The 22,268-nt window shown below is 37.7% G+C and overlaps 1 protein-coding gene across 1 annotated transcript in view; it reads right to left on the reverse strand.

Annotated features, from left to right (window-relative positions):
- The window catches only part of gab2 (GRB2-associated binding protein 2), a 90,363-nt gene extending 68,399 nt beyond the window's left edge, over positions 1-21,964 (reverse strand). Inside the window, exon 1 of the mRNA XM_048160310.1 lies at positions 21,423-21,964. Within this exon, the coding sequence (XP_048016267.1) occupies positions 21,423-21,494 (72 nt within the window). The 5' untranslated portion in view covers positions 21,495-21,964. The remainder of the gene's footprint in view (positions 1-21,422) is intronic.
- Positions 21,965-22,268: the final 304 nt, after the last annotated feature.

Here is a 22,268-nt window from a genome sequence, read left to right on the forward strand (position 1 = left end):
TGAACTTTAAATCATGTAAATGTATTCTAGCAGAGCTTAATATGGGCACTTTAAGATTTGTCTTCAATGGAATAAAGGCGTCTAGGCCAAACTGATGGCGTTCAAGAAGGTAGCTTTCTCCTGGAATTCGCCCAACCAATATTCATCCATCAGACTACAAGATGGTAAAGCCTGATTCATTGCTCCAGAGAATACGTTTCCACTTCCCTAGAGTCTAATGGAGGCGCACTTTACACCGTTCCCGCCAAAGCTTCACATTATGCATGGTAATGTGAGCCCTGCGGATAAAAAAAAACAGCTTAAAACCAGACTAAGCTGGTTTGTTATTCTCAGCTGGTCCCCCAGCCAAACCAGTGCCCAAAACTCCTCTAAAACTAGCAAAACAGACCACCTAACCAGGTTAGGAGACCAGCAACCAGAAAACCAGCTTAGGCTGGTTTAAGAGCAGGAAGGCCTGCTTGCAGCTGATCAGCCATAGAAACTCATGAAATGTACAGTAAACAAATTTTTGCAGTCTGAAACTCAGTAATGAATGTTGATTTTTACGCACAATGTCCTCTGAACACAGTGGTCCTGTGGTTGAGCTGCTGCTTCTAGACATTTTCATTTCACAATAACAGATTTTGTGGTTGACCACGGAAGGTCTGATTTGTTGGAAAGGTGGCATTCTATGAGTGTCACTTTGGTACGGCCCGTTCAAGTCTGAATGGTTGCCAATGGAGTTTGCAGTAGCTGTATGTTTGATTTCATGCACCTGTTAGAAATGGATGTAACTGAAATAGCCAAAAGCATTAACTGAAAGCAGGTGTTCACATTACTTTGGCCATGTAATGCATGTACATCCTGACTTTCAAGGCAAACTTCCCAAGCATTCATATCTGGGTCAATGAGCCAGCGAGTGTCTGAGAGGAAATAAAATCTATTAAAAATTCTGTTTAAATGCATGTACAAAGCTTTTAGAAATGTACTCTTTGTATTAATGTTGCTTTCATAAGGTTTTGGACATTTTTCAAGTTAGTGACAACCAGAGTCAATTAATTAAAATTGAAATAAATGTTAATTCAGAATTTTAAATCATGCTGAACAAGTTGTATGCATTTTTAAAATATTAAAAAAGAAATTAATTTTGTTAAAAAATGAGCAACGCTCTTGCGTTCTACTGTGTCATGACTTTTGGGATGAGCAAACAAAATGAAGAGTGATTACATTTACTTCCTGAAAGAAATCTCATAGCTCTTGCAAAGAGGGTGCAGATGAAAAAGGGAGCAAGACGAGAAGCGAAAGACTGACAGATTAAAGACAGAGGACCATTTAAGCTGATTAGAGTCTTATTCTGCTTGATGAGCCGAGCTGCAACCGCAACCTTCTGCATTCATCTGGCCAATAGTCTCTTCGACAAGAGCAACCGTATCAAACATTGAGCCCTGATGAGCAAAAGACACATGCGTCACCTCTGAATGAAGCCATTGGGTGCTGATAACTAGATCCAATCAAACGTATTTAGTCGACTCCTACTCGTATTTGAAAAACTCTAAAGCTGGGGCTGAATGCGCGCCCTGATCAATTCATAAAGCCATGCATGAGAGTGTTGAGTGACAGCAAAGCATTCTGTCTCATCAGACCTCTTTGTGTCACTTCCTCTGCTCTCTGCCATCTGTGCTGTTTTTGTGTTTGAAAGCTGAACTAGAGTCAGCAGGGCACACTTCAGTTGGGTTTGACTCAAAGCATGACAGCTTTCTAATGAGGACGAGATGGGCGTACAACATAAGCCGCCTGAAATCTCTCTTGTTTGTCAGGTTGACTTCATCAGAGGCAGATTGTATCGTACGTTAATTAGCCCTGCCGAATGAACAGTCAACTGAAGCAACCCTGCTGAGGAGAGAGACGCTGTCACTTTAGGGGGCGACTTTAAAAGGTTGAGCTCAACTGTTTTAGTGGGCCACATCCTCAGTCACATAAACAAACCAGGCTGACCTGGACACGGTGGTTTAAACCGCATGTTGTGCAATAGGAGGATGTTGCAACCAAGCACACCTTTGATGCGCATTGAAAGTTGAAGAAAGATGCTTACAACGTGCAGAACCGATGGATCGCGGTTATGTTATGTTCCATATCCTTGGCCCTTTTTTAAGCTCTTTCCTCACCACTGAGGCGATTTTTCTTCATTTATGACACAACGCTTCCCAGCAACTGACAAGTTTTTTTCCGCCAATCCATGTTTACACATCTTCTGAAATAGTACAGAATCTCTGGATCCAAAAACGTACAAAAAAAGAAGCAGAAACGAGCGACAGAATATCAACTAAACATTGTTCAAAAAGCTGACAAAACCAACATAAGTGTGGTTTAAGCAGGGCTCGACATTAACTTTTTTGCTCACCAGTCACTGTGGCTAGTGGTTTTTCCAAAAGTGTTTTTCACTACTCAGCATTTTCACTAGCCACAATATTGCCATTGATACCATGGGGAAAACTGTCATATAGATATTTTTAATATTATCTCATAATTTGGCAGCAGGTATATTAGGCTGCTGTCACTTTAAGACCCGACGCACAGATCCATTATACTGTTACACATGCATTTTCTTTCTCAACTGTTTACATTCACTTAAAGCAAATGACTGTGTTTATGTCAATACTCGCCAAAGACCGGCATTTTGACATTATTTTGTGTGTATTCGACTGTTTAAGCGCAATAAGCAGCGAAAAAGAACTCAATTTAGGACTGAGCGGTGACTTTATGTGCTCACATTCAAAATCTGTGTGGGAATGCAATACCAAAAAATCCTATTCTGAAATTCAAGCCGTGTAACAACAACAATATTCATCTGGAGCAAATGAAACGAGTGAGTGAGGGCGGGTTTGTGCGTCAACTTGCTGTTCAGTATCGATATGTATCAAAAAATCAATATTTTTGACACTACATTGCACTTAGTTTATTAATTCAGATGCCTTTTTAAAAGACTACAATTGAAAAATGTATATATTACATATAAAATTCAATCTGCCAAAGTGGCTAGTAGAAGTGACTGCGTTACAGGCCACTGCTGAAATCTACCCGCATTTGCCAGGTTGCTTGGTGTTAAAGGGCACATATTATGCCCATTTTTACAAGTCTCAGGTGTCCCCAGAATGTATCTGTGAAATTTTAGCTTAAAATACCTCACAGATCATTTATAAATCCATGTTGTTAATACATATTACTGACTATGGTCAACAACAGGCTGTTTTCGTGCATGTGCCTTTAAATGCAAATGAGCTGCTGTGCCCCGCCCCCTCTTTACAATCACAGGTCCTGCCTCAATCGGATTCTCTGACAAATCTGCTTGGTTTTGATTGACATCTATATCGCGATGGCATAGTTTTTCTTTTATTATTAAAGTTTATTATATCCATGCATTTTAAAGCTAAATCAGTTTAAACTTCTAATGGATCGATTCCTGAGTGCACTTATCTGAAGCACATGCATAAAGACCGCTGGCTGTCAGGCGTCAAGTCTCGAGAGTAACTTCTCTTTGACATTTTTTTTTTGTTGTTTAAACTGTCAAATACACACAAGTTTCTGTCAAAAACACACACAGTTCACATAAATACAGTCAGTTGTGTCTGTGAACGTAAATAGCAGTCGATGTAACAGAAATCGTATGTGTATATTAGATCTGTGGTGCATTCCCTTCAAAAATAAAACTAATCCACTGCGTTCAGCGGCTCACATGTCAGTAAATGAAGACTGTTATGTTCACTCTTACATCCAACAACAAAACATCTCAATTACTTACCAGACATTGTTGTCGCTACAGCTACTCGAGCGCGGAGAAAATGGTGGACAGTGTACACCTCGCTGAGGGCGGAAACTATGGTAATGCAGGACTGTCAGTCAGCGGTCGTGGGCGGGGCATGAGGAATGTGATGTCACGTTACTCAGAAAATCAAAACGGCTTGCCTAATGAGACTGCTTTGGTTTAATGGGGATTAAAAAAACGGTGCCCTGGGTATGAGGCAATAAAATAGTAATATATAAAAGAAAATACAGCACTTCCTTTAAATATCAGTCTGTTTCTGAAGACTTGTTTTCAGATTTGATATTTTAAATGTCATCATTTAGAGCTACATTTTGTGGCATTAGCTTGCATAAATAAAGCTTCATATATTGCATGTTAAGTGCAAGCAAAATACATTATGCAGTCGTGCAACGGTTCATCCATTTGAAGAACTTCACACCTCATTTTGTCTTGATTCTTGATGCAGATAAAGACGTGAGAAATTCAGGTTGCTCGCAGACAACAAGAATGATTAACCAGTCCATCAGGAGTGTGCGAACTGATCCACACAGGGAGAAATGCAACAGGCTGCCTCTGCATTTCACTGGTGGGTGATAATGATTTAACAGAATCGGTGGGGAGTATCACAGGGTGCTTTGTTTTTACAAGGGCACACATCAAATCTACAATCCTCTGAACACACTGCTGACATATTAGAAGGTGAATTTACATTTTCTTTTGTTTAGTTTCATCTCAAGAAATAACCTGTACTTTTAGAAAATATGTTTATAATTGTGAATACACAAGATTTAATTATACTAATTTGGTTTGAATTTGTGTGATGCTACATCCACACCATTAGATGTCAGTATAGGCTCCAACACTACTGTTGTTATCAGTCAATAAAACAAAATGTAATAAAAAAGGTGTGTTCATGCTACGTCAGAATAACTGTAATTAAAAGCATTCATGTCCTCGTAGAACTCGTAAATACAAACAATTTTCTGAGAGATCCAACTTGTACCACCTGACCAATGCAACATCATGTGGTAACTCTCAAAATGGCAGCGGCTTCAGCATTGTAATGTAGTCATAATGATTTCAATAATTGACTATTGTTAAATGTCTTAATAATGCAAGATTAATCTGAAAATAAATGAAATAATATGTAGGATTTATGTCCACTAGAGGTCGCTAGGGGCCTATTCAAAACAAAGGTGTAGCTTGATGACGCCAAGTTTGAGTGCAGAATCTTGGGATATGTGGACTTCACCTCAATGGATGGTGCAAAAGAATAGGGATATGACTCAGGAAGAAATCATGTTCATGGATGTGATTATTAATGTTATTGTAGCATGAAGCAGAGCAGGACCGAGTGTTGTGGGAGCTGAACGAGGAGCTGGAGCGATTGATCAACACACGCCGTGAGCAGCGGGAGTTTTATTATGACACAGTCGCTGGCGCCGCTTCTGCTTTTCCAGTCATGAGTTTGAGGTAACGCAGCTCTGTTTATCATATTAGATACATTTGAGTTTGTTGAAAATTATGTTATAACATTACTCTGTGCGTTCGCTCGGCGGCTGCTGTGAGACACTGTTACACACTGCAGTAAGATAGATCGATTTTACAATATCATATTAAATGCTGGATGGCTTGTGTTGATAAATGGCATGCAATTCATTTTAAAACGTATTGTAAGATGGAGAAAATTCTGTATTACTGTTCCTAAAAATAAAGCTGCATCTGATTATGCTATGTTAGCTACTTCACAAAATAGTGTTTTTCTTTGAGGCATTGTAAAGCATGGTACTCGCAAACAATCAAGAAAATTAGATTTAAACAATAAGACTAAATGTGTTGAGCTATATAACAATAATTAGTTTTCTGTCTATAAATATATCAAAACAGTTGTTCCCTTGTCTATTAAAACATGTAAATATTAAAGCGTCTTTGGTGTTTCCATGGTTTCTACAAAATAAAACCGGAAACCGAGGGTAACGCGGTATGACGCAATTAACAGGCGACTCCTCACACAAAATATATAACACTGGCCTATGGTTTTTGGATATTTTACTGCCAAAATATTACATATTGCACCTTTAATATATTAATAAGGCATTTGTGTAATGACAATACTTGTTTTTGTAGTTTTGTCTATTGATTACTCATACTACAATGATTTAATTCATATTTTCATCTTAAAGGGGCCATAGAAAATGGGATGGGGAAAGGTCCGTGAGCCAGGACTCAAACTCGGGTCGCCTGCAGCGCGACGACACCGACCATCCAAGCTTTCCTAATGTTAGGATCACAAGGAAAGCAATGCAAAGACTGTGTTTTTTCACAACTTGCCACTCCAAAACGTCTTGTAATCCTCAGAGGCATCTCTATAATTTTGTTGCTGGAGTAATCCTGTGTTTGTGTCTCTCTCGTATTTACTACTACATGACATGCGCAGATTGGCGGGCGGAAGAACAGGAAGAATAGATACAGATAGGAAATCTCTCTCTCTTTTTTTTTTTTTTTTTTGAAAAACCTGTTTATCTTGCTCATTAAGAATCAAACCACAGTTATGACAAACGCTTTCAAACGCAAGTCCTTGCCTTGTAATGCTAACACCCTTTTACAGATTTTATCATGCTGAAGTCATTTGCTTGAGGGGGTTATATTTCATGCAAGCCTGTGATAAGTAGCTTTAGGAAGAGAGAGCTTTGTCCTGGAACCGCGTCTAAAGTAGATGTGCTACAAAGCCAGTGCCGCCCCTCTCCAATTATGACTAAGCAGCACGGAGCACTTTTAATCAAGAATGGCCCTCTGTGTGCCATGTGACCTCTGTCATCTACCGCAGACAGGAGCTCATCCAATCACATGCGTCATCCTTAATACGATGACATCACCTGTACGGGTGCCCTCAAATGTCAAAACAGATGAACGTTTTAATGATCATTTTCCATAATAACTGCTCATCATCTCCAAGCGTAATCGACTAATAGATCTCGACAAACCCCTTGAGCACTGGAGCATTAGGACACAGAGAACACTGGGAATTTTTATCTGTTTGAATAAACAATTTTCTGGGAAGTGATGGGGAGGTTATAAGGGTCATTTTAGAAATCAATCGATACCAATGTGGCATCATCATTTTGCACCCAAAAGTCTTTTGGGTTGGACGATATACCTAAAATAATATATTTACTGCTATTTCTTTTATAAAATAAAGTTAATGGTGATAATGTATGAAAATGCATGAATAGATAAACACAAGGTGTCTTCCAAAAAGTCTTAATAGTGTTTGTCTGAATGTTGAAACACATAGGCATATATCTGAGCAAAAATGTAACATCAGTATAAATTACTCAAGAATATTAGCAAAACCATTCAAAGACTTTTTTTCACAATTACATTCATAATCCCATTCATCTTTTAGCATTCATGAGACAAACATGATAAAGATATACAAAGTTCTGTCATGAAACTCTAGATGACACAGGCTGATAGGTCCTTAACTCAATCTGCTTGCAATCACATCTTTCTTTATAGGGCACAGCTGATTGGTTCCTGCTGTATCAGCAGCTAATGAGCTCGCTGCTCAAGATTCAAAGGCTGCGTCCGAAAACTGAAAAGTGCTGCCTTCGGAGGACACATTTCAAGGTAGGAAGGCATCAAGGCACGTCCGAATCCAATGTTAGCTTCACTTCCTGTTTCCTGATATACGTTCATCTGATCAATTTTTCAAGGCAGCATATATGTATAGCTGCCTTTGATATCCCACAATCCTGTGCTTTTTCATTCTGAGACAATTCAGCTTGAAAAATAAAGATGGCGTACAAAAGTTGCGTTTGCTGGCCAGTTTGTGAGTAAATGTACATTTTTGACTACATTTTCCACTTTTGATGTCATTTCTAGCGTAGTAATTAAATATCTGTTTAGTTCTCACCAAAGCTCACACTATATTGCTGTAGATCATTAAACTCTTAAGGCCTGTTCACACCGGGACGAATATCGCGCACGATTTTCGCCGACGTTTAACGCCTCGTGACTAAACAACGGGCGCCAATGTGAGTGTGCACACCGACGCGAAAAACGCAAGGCGTAAAAGCGTCATTTTTTAAAAAACGCCTCGGGTTCGTTTTTTTGGTTTGACGCGCCGCGTTAAAAACTGGCCGACCAACGAGATTGGTGCTTTTGTTCACGTGCCTGGAACTGCTGAAGTTACAGTAAAACACGACTTGGTGGCGCTCAAGCACAAAACGGTCTTGCCGAGCACACAAGACGACGAAGAGAAAGTAAGTACACGAGGAAGACCCCTACAAACTATCCCTGCGTCTCAAACAGCTCCCTAGCTTCCTAGGTCGTGTATCAGTATACCATTTAAATGAATGTGGCCGACTCCCTGATCAGTGCCCTGACTACTGAACTAGGGAGCTGATTGAGACGCACGCTATGGGTGCTCTGCCACTTCTTGGCCATACCAATAGATGTGTATTATTTCTGTATTTTGGCTGTTTTTTTTTCTTTTACATTCAAGAAATATAGTTGAGAATGTCTATTTCATAAATGTTTATTTGCACTACTGTTTCTGACTACCATCTCTCATATATATGCCATTTAATATCTGCATTTTTATCTTCTTTAACTTTATTAATATCATAAATATGTTTATTTGCACTACCGTTCAGCACTAGCGCCACATACTGTCAGGGAGTGAATTTGCACGTTCACTCTGCGCATCGCCAGTGAAAATCGCTTGGGTGTGAACACAAAAAACGTCTCGAAAAACGCTGGCGATAAACGCGTGCTATATTCGTCCCGGTGTGTACAGGCCTTTACAAGTCATTGCTTGATAAGGCGGCAAGTCAGCTACATAAGTTTTCGGACGCAGCCAAATATTTGGTTAGCATTTGCTGCAGCAGTGCAGCGTGCTTTCAGAAACCCTCCACCTCCCCAGCTCCACCTGTATAGATCTGCTATGGTTAATATATGCTATATTGTACAGCAGCAGCATGTCTTACTTGCTCACAACAGTGTTTTGTGTATGTATTGACAGTAGTAAGTCCTGCCTACTTGCTCTGAAGCAGCAGCAATAATCAACAGCAGCAGCAGCGTAGCAGATCTATTCAGCCAAGACCAAATATATTAACATTGTCATACTATTACCATGCCAAACACTCGGAGAGTTGTCATGACAGAAGTTCATTTCATTTGTTTTATATCAATGAGTTCAAGCTGTACGATCATAAAGATACATCTTGCAGTCTACATAATTAGTTAGCGTACTTTGCAAATTTGGAAGACTACAGACACATGCCTAAGACTTAAATTAATGTCACCCAGTTGTGAATTAGCTTCTAAAAAAGGCAGCAAGACACAATGGAGTTTTTGAGAGACAGTGAGAAAAGACCTTATTTTGACATTGAGTTCTCTTGGGTTTAGACTTCTTCAAGCCCAATTGACCAATTTTATATATATACTGCCTTTTGTTAGTCCTTATTGTCAAGGTTATATATATAAAAAAAAAACTTGACAATAAGAACTAGTAAAAGGCATTCAAACTTTTTTGAGTTACAAGATCACTATCAGTGGAATTTGATTTCCTATGATGAAAACACACTTTAATTTAGTGCTCTAAAAAATAGCAGACTTAAAAAAAAAAAAAAAAAAAAAAAGTCACAAAAAACCCCAAACACGTCCTACTCATTTCCCCTCCTCATGAGACCTCGGGCTGAACATTTCCTGTAGGTGCCATCCAGAGGAAGTCTGGAACATGCTACTGCTGCTGTTGAGCTTTCAGCTTACAACACAAACAGGTAGCTCCACAGGACATGCTGAAGGCCAGGCTATTTACTATATAAAGATCCTCCATCTTGACTGTAATTTCCTGACTAATGGGAGGTCAGATAAAGTGTGTCAAATAAGAGGCTCAAATAAAGGAAGCCATAACCCATTCTGGATAAATGATGTAATTTATATCTCATACCGAGTAAGCTAGCGACAAGAAGGAAACAATCGTCATCCTACTGTTTTCACCTGTTTTATCGCCCACTAGGTGATATGAAGAAATAATATATGGCGCTGGTCATGGGTCCCTTCATCAATGTAAATCTATTTTTCTCTTCATAGAAAAAATTATTTTTCTTTTCGTAGCAGATATTTTAAGTTCAGTACATAAAAAAATATTCTGAATTCAATACAATAATCAATAATCAAAAAGTTCAGATATATTGAAAGCATTTGTGCTCACCCACCAACATTATTTTGACTCGGTCCTTGTTTAAAAAAAAAAAAATCAAGGTTACACTGAAACACTTCCAATGGAAGTCCATGGGGCCAATTTTTGGAGGGCTAGAAACAGAAATGTGAAGCTTACAATTTTATAAAAGCGTGTGCATTAATTATTCTGTTAAACTGTGTTTAAGCTGTAAATCTGTTTAAGTAATCACTAGCAATGTTTCCATACACCTATTTTTATGTGCATTTTGGGGTATTTGCATAAAAAAATGCTGGATGGAAATGCCAAGATGAACATAAATTCTAAAAATTCAGTCTGTCATCAGAACGATTTGGTTTAATTCCTTCCCAGAAGCGTCTCACATGATAGCATTCCCAAACACCAGGCATCCGAACACATAATAACATGACGTTTACTGCGTTTTGTCGGACACGCTCTGAGACGAAAGTCATTTATGATGTAGGAAAACATTGGCTTCCCTGATTGCAGCAGATTTTTATTAATGTTATTTTGCACCAGTTTCCCAGGAAGTAACGAAACTGTGCTTTATTCAGAAATGTTTTATGCAATATTCCAATTTTGCGCATAAGTTAAATTGATAACATTGGATGGAAAGTGAAACATTTTGGATTTACATTATATTTTCACAGCAACAAATTAGTAAAATTAGATCTAACTTTTAAAATTGGATAAAACGTTAGTGAGTGATTTTTCAAACTAAAATCATTTTAACACAGGTGCACTTAGGGTATGTCCGAATCCACTTTTGCTAGTTTAACGATGGAATAAATGGTCGGCGTGCCAGGCACATGGTCCAAAATGGTTGTCCCTAGTCTCTTAATGAGTAATGGGTGTGTTTTGGGCGTAACGTGCAACAAACCAATCAGACTCTCATCTCCCATTCCCTTTAAAAACCAGTTGCGCTTGCACCATGGTGGATTCGCTATTTAAATGGCAGAATTTGCAAGCTGAAACACTGAACACTTCTCCAAAGAGGAATCCTTTTATAAACAAATAAATAACAAACAACAACAACAACAACAAAAATAGAGCGGCATTGACTTTAGACCAGGTTTTTATTGGTCAATGGCGCAATTGTTTTCAGTTGCCTCAAAATAGCAACACGCCAACAATGCACCTGAACACACCTCGTTTTCAGACCAGCACAACCATGGGCAAACATATGGGTGAAAATGCATTTGCTATTTAAACAACATGGCACAGGATGTGAAAATGATAACTGCGTGGGGCTGAAACTAGCAAAAAACACTTGCGTCGCGCCTGGTGTTGCATTGCACCAGATGTATGATAGAGACATTATTAATGAAATCTGGGAGATTTCTGTCCCTCCATTGAAACTCTGATGCTTCAAAATGTTCATAAAGAGAATGTAAATGTAATCCATATGAATCGAGTGCTTTAATACAAGTCTTCTAAAGAGATATTGATCAGCATAAAAACAGCCAACGTACATTGAGCACTCAAATTTGGTAAACAGAAGCTCAAGCATGCTTGCTTTACAACAAAGAACCAAAGAGGTTGATTCTCTCGTTTTACATCAACACGTTTGAGCTTCTGCAAGAACCAAGAAGAGGTTTGTTCTCACATGTCAAGCAAGTACAGCTGAGCTTCTGTTTATGTTTAATGATCAATGTTTATATGTAAATAAAGGCCAAATTTAAATCTGTTCATCATATAAAGTGATTGTGTCTCTTCAGAAAACTTGGATTAAACTGCTCAATTCATATGTATAAGATCTCTTTATGAATGTTTTAATCCATCAGAGTTTTGGGTGAATAGACTTTTAATGAAAGGACAGAAACCTCTCAGATTTTATTAAAAAGATCTTCATTTGAGTTCTGAAGATGAACGAAAGTCTTATGGCTTTGGAACGACATGAGAGTGAGTAATTGATGACAGAGTTTTCATTTTTGGGTGAACTAACCCTTTAAGGATTGGCTCCATTCACTTGCTTTGTAATCAAGATTTTGTTTAAAGAAAAAGAGGGACATGTGGAAATACATTTTTGTGGTGATCAACAATATGCCTGCTAGTATGCTTAAGTTGTGCAAAACCTGGAATATTCCTTTAAGGTAAGGGGTTTGTTCAAATCTTACAAAGCACCACTAGTCGCAGAAACTGACTATTGCCGAACTCCCAGGCATGGAATAGTAATCTATACAGACTCATTAACTCAACCCGAGAGGATTGAGCCGAGCATCTCCCAGCACTCAAAGGACATCCAGCTGTCTGCAATTTGGGTATTGAGAGCAAATCCAATGTGTGTCAGATGATGTGGAACAAGGAGAATGTCTGTTTGAGCGTTGGTTTGTCCGTCAAAGCAGGAACTGGGAGGTGTTCGCCGCTGACCTCGGAGGGCAAGGACTTCCCAGCGCTCCTCTGCAAAACAACAGCACGGGCGGCAGCTGACACAGGGACTCGGCTCTGGAAACTTGCTGACCCCCACCCAGACACACAAACAACCTCAAATGCACACGAAGTACACTTTCCAGGCGACAACACAGTGCAGTGAGGACGTTTGGAGTAGGGAGAGAACACAGTGCAGTCACCTTCCCCCGATATGATCATTCAGGAATGTAGCAATGGATTATGCAAACAGACATGTTTGGGAGGTGATGTCAGATCAGGACCAGGAGAATGGGTGGTACCAACTACTGCTATAGCTGCTGAACGCTCATGTTACACAAGCAGTTGAGATATTCTCACCTCTTTCTGCTCAGGCACTTCTACAAATGATCCACAGATTCAAATGAGAGCGGACACAGAGGAAGCCAATGGCAGTTGTAGGAAAAGGAAATGAGAAGCTGTGGTGGGAAATGCCAGAATTGTCCATTTCCGACCTCCAGTTTTATTGCAGTCAGTAGTGACACAGCCTTTGGCACAGCTTCACAGGTTTTAGACGGGCAATGGGACAATCTTACATCTTACTCTGTCGAAATTAAATACACGTGGGTGAATATCACAAAAAGCTGTCAAGTACATACATGTCCAAAGCATATTTCACCTAGTGTTTTGAAAATTAAAGGTTTATTTTTAGGACCCTTACTTTTATATTAGGATGACTTTTTTTTCTCATTTCTGTATAAAAGTCTTAATTATTAAAAAAAACTTTTCAATTAATAAAATATTGTAATTAATTTATACATAAAAAAACCATGGTATAACAATACTTTTATGCATATTCAGTGCTGGGCAGATAGTCTTACTGATTTCAAATTACATTAGGTAATGGTAATGTACTCTGACTACTTTTTAATTACTTTTAGATTACTTTTGACCTGACTTGTTTAAAATCTCAGTAAATATTTTATGTCAAAGGGGTTTATCTGACAAAATAAGTTTGGGAATCCTTGCAAAACATGAATGAACAAACAATAATAAACATTAAACAGCAATGACATTACACATTCAAAGTTTTACAGGTTTTAAATATTTTTGTCCAGACTTTTATCCAGAGCAAAAATTAGTCAAAGTCACTGGAAATGACAAAGACAGAGTGTATCAGCAGTGTTTAGTAACTTTTGTCCCTAAATTTAGAAGCATCACAAATTTATTTGCATGACATTTAAATGCCAATTCTATATTGTGAATATAGTCAAAGCTAAACAGTATAACACAATAGAAGAGTAATAGCAGAGTAAAAAGAGGAAATGGGGTGACTCAAATTATGAATAATTTACTGCAATTGTGTGAATAATATGTAATCCATAAAAAGTAGAGATGCACCAATATTTTGGCCAATAATCTGTAGAGGCTGATAAAAGCACATTTTCACACTATTGGCCGATTTAAAGAAAATGCTAAGAAACAAGTTTGATGTTAAATATTAATAGTAATTATATGAATTAATAACATTCAGAAAGTAAATAAATATTAATTTAATCTTCAGAATTTAGTAAATATTAATTTGATACCAGTTCTGAAACAAGTTGATGAAATGGAGAAAATTAAGTTTTTATTTGCATTTCTTTCAAAATATAATAATTAAAAAAATATAATGATTAATTATTAATTACTCTAAAAAATGCTGGAGGACAAACCCAGGGATTGGGTTGTTTTCACCCAGCCATTTTTTTTCCCAACCAATTTTGTATTTATGTTTTTAACCAGCAATATAGTATTATAGTAAAAGGCATGTTTTTGCTCACCCCCAAATAGGGGCAAATTTTTGGGGTATTTTAAGCTGAAACTTGACCAGACCAGAGACTTATATTACATCTTGTGAAAGAGGGCTTTAACCCAACCTGTCGATATTTAACCCAACTTGGGTTGTTTTTAACCCAGCATTTTTTAGAGTGTATAATGAAATTATCATTGATTTAAAAAAAGGTATAAAAGGCAGAACCCCCAAACTATCGGTATATTGGTATCAGCAGATAAATAAATTTAGTATCAGTGCATCTCTAATAAAAAGTAACTGTAAGTAATCTAATTTAATCTAAAACGTAATATAATCTAAGTACTAAATTTTTGGAATCTGATTACATAATCCAGATTACATGTAATCAGTTACTTTACCCAACACTGTGTATATTATAATATTTAATTTAAAAAAGAAAAAAACTGACACATTGCAGTAGTATAATTATTGTCACAATGCAAAATATTATTTTTCTTTCCTTTTTTCCTATCAGTTTTGTGGTTTAATATAACCTAGAAATGTTTTCAGGAGATTCACTTGCTATGAATGATTTTTATTTATTTATTTTTTTATCTGTTTTCTCCTGCATTACCATCATGAATTAGGAGGCTATTAAGGACCATAAAATACAGAATGTTCCATCTGATAAAAGAAGTGGGGGGCTGATACTGATATTGCTGTTCATTTACTCATTGCTCTCATGCTCTCTCTAATGCAAGCACCAGTATCTTGTTCTCCAGATATATAAACAGAGATATCTTTATCTCAGTCATACTTTTATTGCAAATACATACTTCTATAAAAAATGACATAATTAAATGAATAAAACCAGGAAAAATATCATAAAAAACCATTAGGGCAAATATAGACTACTCTCCCAGAAAGGTCATAAAAGGTTTCAGCAAACTTACTACGTCAGTTTTCAACTGTTGCTACTATAGGCTGTAACTGCTCAGGGTGTTTGCCATGTGTATTTGCATACTATTTACATGACAGGATTGACGTTAAGAAGATACCTTCTAAAGCGTGTATTTACCTGTTCCACTTTAAGGACAGCTGAACTTGCATGGAAAGCATGTTTTTTTTTTTTTACTAAGAAAAACAGAATTACTAATTGAATATTTATTTGAAACTGAGGTAATCTAAATAAACAAGTTTGAAGAATAGCAAGAAAACTAAACAGAATAAGGAAGTACTAACCGTTCGAGTCTCACAATCACTATTGCAAATGCATTAGTCAAATTCCCTTTGTAATGCATTTGCCTTGGCATTCAAAAGAACACAACACATTTATAGGTCAGCAACAAATTATATGTGAGTTGAACTCTTCATCGATCCAAAAGCATGTGAACGAATTTAAACCAATCAATCTTTATCCAGCTCTAACTATCCAGTTCTTTTTCTCCTAAAAACACCTTACAAGAGGAATGCTGAAATCCTCAGCTGCTTAAAATATCTCTCTACATGACGATGTCAGTAATGTCAGATGACAGCAATTCAGTGCCGTTAATGGCTGTCATTGTCCAGCACCAGCCTGTTTAAGTGGAAGGAATTTTTTAGATGGGACAATTAGTCCTTTTGGCACAGGGTTTTCCCTGTCCAGCTCATTTGAGAATGTCTGCAAAATGTCCATACCTGGGGTTTTTTGGCCTTTTGTTATGTGAAAAGAACATTTTTGGATGCAAGACCTCAAGATTATAATGGATCTAAAGGAATAGTTCAGCCAACAGTGAAAATTCTGTCATTATTTACTGTCATGTTGTACCAAACTTGACAAAGACAAAAATAGAAATACTTTTAGCTGGTTACACAACTCAACAGCTAAAAAAAACACCAATAAAGCACCATAAAATATTTCATATTCTAACCAATTATTCTGGGAAATAATGATAGAATTTTCATGTTTGCAACCCAGGCTCATTGGTAATATGACATGTGGAGACATTTTCAAAAATGCAAAATTATATCATATTTCTTCTTGCATGTTTCTCAACACTGACATGTTCAGTGATTGTCGCTGAAAGTGCGATAAGTTTTATCTGAAACAAATGAACGTAAATCTGGTAGCATTTTATTACGTTGACTGTGGCAAAGATGCATTCAAAAGTAAAATATCTGGTGAGTTGCGCTAAAAATCGTCTACCACCCACACTATACCTGTTAACAAAAGCAAAAACCCAATAAAAACACAATTGCTGATGCAACCGTTCCATTGTATCTTGCTCCTACAAGTCTTTGAGCTCTTTTACAGTGTTTTGACTCGTGTTTCACAGGACTTGTACCCATGTGCTCTGCACCGCAAACGCTGTACCAGGGTAACTACTGAGCAAGTTTACTACATCTGCAATCCTAGTTTCATACTAAGTGTATACATATGGAGCTGGTTATGTGATGTGAACAACAAAATGTATTAGGGCTCGTTCACACAGAACGTGGGAGGTGGAATGGGGAAAAAACGCAAGGTCTCGATATGCGTTTTTTAAAAGTTGTCATGTGCGTCTTTTTGCATGACCATCTAATGTGTGTTTACATAGAAAAACAATGGAGAAGTAGCGCATTGGAATGGAAAAATGCGTTTTGTGTGAACGGCCCCTTAGTTTACAAATAATTGATCATTCGCAAAGACCCACCCCCTTTAGTTACTGTTGTTATGTCAACAAGCCATGCCACTCTCACACCACACATCATGTTCTCACGCAGTGAAAAATACATCGTGGAGCAAAGAGGACACTGATAACAGACAAGACAGAGCAGGTTACTTTTGATATGAACAAAATAGTCTTAAATTTTGTGATTTTTAAAGAAGTTTAAACAATAAATACCATTTTGTGGCTCTTTAATGTGCTCTTTCCATGGGCTTTTTCAAGCGGCTTGTGAACCGATCATCTCTTCCGACTAGTTAATAGCATCAAATAAACATGAATGTTTCAACAGCGGAAAGACTTCAGTACCATTTTTCAAGTTCAAGTCCACGGACGTTAATCTACTAACTCCCCTGACTGCCTTGTCGGACATAACGGTAGATTCGGCGCTGTGATTGGTTAGAACGCCTGTCAATCAAACTCCCGGCAAAGGGTCAATTCAGTATAATAAGTGTTTTGAGATCATAACATACTATTGTGCAAGTAACCGCGCAAAAATATGTCTTTATTAACCCTTAAATGCATACCTCGGGTCTTTAGTGACCTGGGACATCATTCACTACCCTCCTCGTCATTCATTTTTTAAAGTTAGACCTTCTTGGTATTCCTCAATCAATTCATTATAAAGAATATAACAAGAAAAAAATCGTAAAATTATAAAAGAATGCCTATTTTTGTATTATTTTTTGTAAAAATTGTATAGGGTCGCAAACGACCCGAGGTGTGTATGAGTGTACACTGAGCCCTTTCAAGCTCCAAAAGGTAACAAAATACGATTTATTTTATTCTTCTGTAATTGTTACTCTAATATCAGAGGAGTTTTATACTATCGCGACAGGTAGAGATCCTTCCGTGTTAGATATTGATCCGGGTCGATAAAGACCCGAACATGTAAGAATGATTGGCGAAACAGTCATGCATTTAAGGGTTAATAGATAATCTGCTCTTGTAATTTTAATTTGTATGAAAAAGGAAAAGTTTAAGTTTTAGGGGTCTAAAACATTTTGAGTTTGTCCATTTTCGTGCATTTCCAGAGGTAGTCGAAAACGCATTTGACTGGATTGCTTTCGTTGTGTAGACGCTCAGCCACAAAAGACTGCCTACTCTCCACCTACTGACCCAATGCGTAAAAATTATGGGAAGCACACTAACCAGACGGGGTTTAAACTTTGTCAGCTGAAAACCCACGTTTGATTGGAAGATGAAAAATGTACCAAGCACAATGTTCTCTCGCCATTCCTGAATTCTAACACACACTCACTGCGTTTGTCGTGCTCTTGTGGCTATCAGAGCACATACGAAAGCTGATGATCTCTGTATGTTTTCCGTCGTCATGTTCATATGTAAACTGCGTGAGCTTATTTCATCCGCTAGATTGAAAGATCTGAAAAAGCCCATATATTTACCCATATACATTTACCCGCCCATAGACCCTTTCCTCAAAGAAATCAGGACAGAAATGGTCGAAAGTGGACAAAAGAGACATATTAAAACACCAGATGTAAACGGGAATGTGTCTCCCTCGTCTACTTATGATCCGATCGACCAAAACACATCTCAATGCCAGGTGTAAACAGGGCCTTACTGCATCTATAGTGTTAATTTGATCAGGAAACTGCAGTGAATTGTATGTACTGTATATGTACGTTTCTGGAGTTTTGCAGGCACATTTTTTCACTGAGCCTATGTTGAATTTTTGAGTGAACTATTCCTTTAACGCCTTGTTTTTTGATTTAAGGAGTATTGACCTTCACTTATAAGGTAAACATGTGTCTGCTTTTCCTCTTCCCAGCCCCAGCTGCCCACTTATTTTGACATGAGCAGTTCCTGTGCAGCTCCACATAAGACAGGGCTGCTTTATGTGGAAGACAATGAGGAAATGACCTAGCATGTGTGCATCTGAGGACACGCAGATACGGGCTCTCCCAATAAAACCGAGAGAGAAGGAAGGAGAAAGAGAGAGCCGGAGAATGAGATGACATCATGGCAAAGTTAGGTAGGAGGTTGGAGAAGTCCTGTAATGCAACACTGTAGATAAACATGAGACAGCTGTATTTATGAGATCTAAGACCGAAGGCCTTCCCAGCTTTTGTGCGGGACGCATTATCTGCTCTGGCAAACCGGAAAGCAACGGTCTCCAACGTTCAGGCACCAAAGAAGGATGTGAGGCCTCCACATGTCCAACAATGGCCTCCAGTTTACAATAATGCAGCAACTGACTACTAGCAAGCTAATATCGGATGAAAGAGGAGCAGTAAACAGTTTATGCCCTTTTAATAGGAACAGTTGCGTAGACAGCTGTCCAAAACAGAATTAGGAGACAGACGGTGTCTCTGTGGTGTCTTCAAACCCCATTGTGCTCAGCTTCTTTAGTTCAATTAAGTCCAGATTATAATAGTCATAATCTTATTATAAAGCAGGTATTATTGGTGGTCTTCCCAAATAATAAATATGTGTTTTAATGACAGTACATGAACTAGTCAAAGTTTTTCTGCTTAACATGACAGATGCTAGTGCAAAACAGGCTGCACCTGCTAAGGTTGGGACAACAATAAAGACTGTATTGACCAGGCCGATTAATATTTGGCCAATTTGAAGTGATCTGCATTGGCAAATAATCTTGTCCTGACTGATATATGCTGGTCTATTATCAGCAACGCCAACTTAACATGCCAGTGTGACCAATAAAGAGCAGTTAGTTCCTCCTTGTGTCAATTCTGAAATTTATTAACTGCTTTGTCATCGCATTTTGGTTTCAATGCATCTGAGGAAATGTTGTGTAAAATGAGTATTTGTTTGATTTTTAGCAATTGTCATCATTAAAAATGCACTCAGTAAGTTTTTGTTTATGTTCAAATAGATGGATTCGCCCCAAAGTGTTTTGGACTATACTGACACCTATTGGTCTGGATGTATGAAGTTTAGTCTGCTGCAGTTTCATACCATGTTTACTAGACTTTTATGTTTGGATCAATGACGTTACGGGTAATTTTTCTGTCCAAAAGCCTTAATGATAATAAAAACAAAGATATGACATTGAAAGTATGTAAGGTAGTACAACTAGATCTCTTTTATTAAATCCAAAAGGTTTTAATTATTTTTTTACTACATATAAAGGTATTTGAAAGATTTTGAAGTGTCATTTGGTTTAACCGTCCAAAGGCCAATACAGCCACTTAATTTGTGGTTAAAATATCTTAAAATGAAATAAATGTATATATTTTTTATTCTGGCATGATTTTATAACATCATATATCAACAGTGCAAAATTGTAAATTATGTGTAAAAGTCATTGCTTTGTTATGATAAAGAATGTCTGGAAAAATGAATATCATTGATGTCATTCGGAGTAACCAATATAAAGGGAACATTTTGGATCAAGTAATGCGGTCAATATCATGTGACAGGATGTGACATCATTCAAAAAACCTGCACAGGACCACATTCATGTTTTCACTTGCTCATACGCATGTCCCGAAATGTCAAGTCATTTGGTGCAACCGCTATAAAACATGGAAAAAGTTGTAATATTTTAAAAACTTGTACTAAATATAAAATGTTTGTCCTTTTGCTAGCTAGCTAGATATCAGCCAGTTAGCATTGTTTAAAAATATTGTCATTTGGTATAACCAAAAGTGTCATTCGGTAAAACCGAAATTTTGGTTAAACAAAATGACTTTTTTGGTGACAAATTTTGTCCATCTTGTAAAACATGACAAAAGCAGTGTTAACTGATTATAAAAACCACATAATCTCATTGTTAACACTTAATAAAACTTCAAAATTAAATATCTCCATTATGTTTTTTTACACTTTTAAAAACCTTATTCATCAATGACCCATTTATGCTTTGTAAAACACGAGAACTGACTGTTGAGAGCGTTATATAGTATAACATTTGCTCAATTACATGACATGGCACGTCATGTGATCTCAACATGGCATCACCCACGAACAGGCGACGCACGCCACATAGAACCTTCCCTTTTTTTAAAGAAGTGCTGAATTGCTCATTTCTTTATGTGTAAAGCGTTGTGTACCATTAGCAAAAAATTTACTGACTGCACCTTTAATTTGTGTAATATATACATCTGCCGCCCTGCTGTCCAGATATTGACATAATGATCTGCATTAAAACCAATATCAGTTGGCCGCATTTCTATTTTAGTAATTGTGAACATCTCAAATGTCATCATTAGGTTTGGCTTATCTTAAGTAGGCTATATAACAATATGGACACCCTGCTCTATTATGCATGATATTCAGATGACCCTAAATATCAGGATCATCTGCTAAAAAAAGCAAGTCAAGTTGGTCTGTATGTTTTAGAGGGGATTTGGGCACTTGATAGCTAAATGCATGCTTAGCCAAGCAATAAGACCACCTAGTCCAGCCTATAACACCATCTAAGGCAGTTTTTTTTTTTTTTTTTTTTACCAAAACACAGTGAAGTGCATTTTGTTGACTTATAAACTAATATTCACCATTTGATATTTATTCCATAAGGACTAATAGATTGCAACCAGAGAGTTGGATATTAAAAGTTGACAGTATTCTGCATCACTGTTACTGTATACATAAAACACACAACATTGTGACATAGAAGAACATAGCGCTGCAAACACTCACATATCTCCGCAGCTTCTTCTCGGGTGGCGACTTTCTCAACCATCCCTGACAGATGATTTCCCCTCCGCTCATTTTACAAAAAGAAAAACACACAACAACAGTAATATCACTCTGAAGTCCTCAGATGATGCGGGTCCATCTATGTTGAACGCGTGTGGAACTGTGGAGTGGATGTAAATCTGCAGCGCTGCGGCGCGTCATTTAGTGATGATGGGACGCGTCCTCTGAGCTCAGCAGGACTCACTGTAAACACTACGCGCGAGAGAGACGCCTGACGCGAGATAAGGGGGAGAAACGCTCGAGTTGTACGAAGATGTAGGAAGTACTGTTGGTTGTATGCTGTTTGTTTTCCCACTCACACGCACACCACGCCCACTGAATTGAAGGGACGGGACTCTTTCTCTCTCACTCACTGTAGGGATGAACAGACAATGAACCACAAGCGTGGAGTTCACTGCGCCGAGACCGGCTCACGCGTATAGCTCATTTTTAGTACTAGGTTACACGCTTTTGTGCACTTTTAAGTCTATTTAAAGTTTGTAAGCGTCTGTCAGTAAGTAAAATGCACTTCAAGGGATAGCCTAATATCCAATGTTATCAAATGAGCCTCAGCAGAGCGCACTGAGTGTTTCCCAGGATTAGAACCAGCCGTCACTAACTTTGCCGAGAGTCAATTAGTTTGAAAAACACACCACCTAGTGGACAGATGTACGTAATGCAGTTTAAAAAGTTTATGTAAATATGTTTAAATATGGATTAAGTTGTCACAAAGGGAGCGTGCCTTTAACCCTTATAAGGTCTTTGGGGTCTTTTTAGACCCCAAAGGACGTTTGCTAAAAATGAAAA

Source organism: Megalobrama amblycephala, linkage group LG16, assembly GCF_018812025.1.
Source record: "Megalobrama amblycephala isolate DHTTF-2021 linkage group LG16, ASM1881202v1, whole genome shotgun sequence".
NCBI lineage: Eukaryota > Metazoa > Chordata > Actinopteri > Cypriniformes > Xenocyprididae > Megalobrama > Megalobrama amblycephala.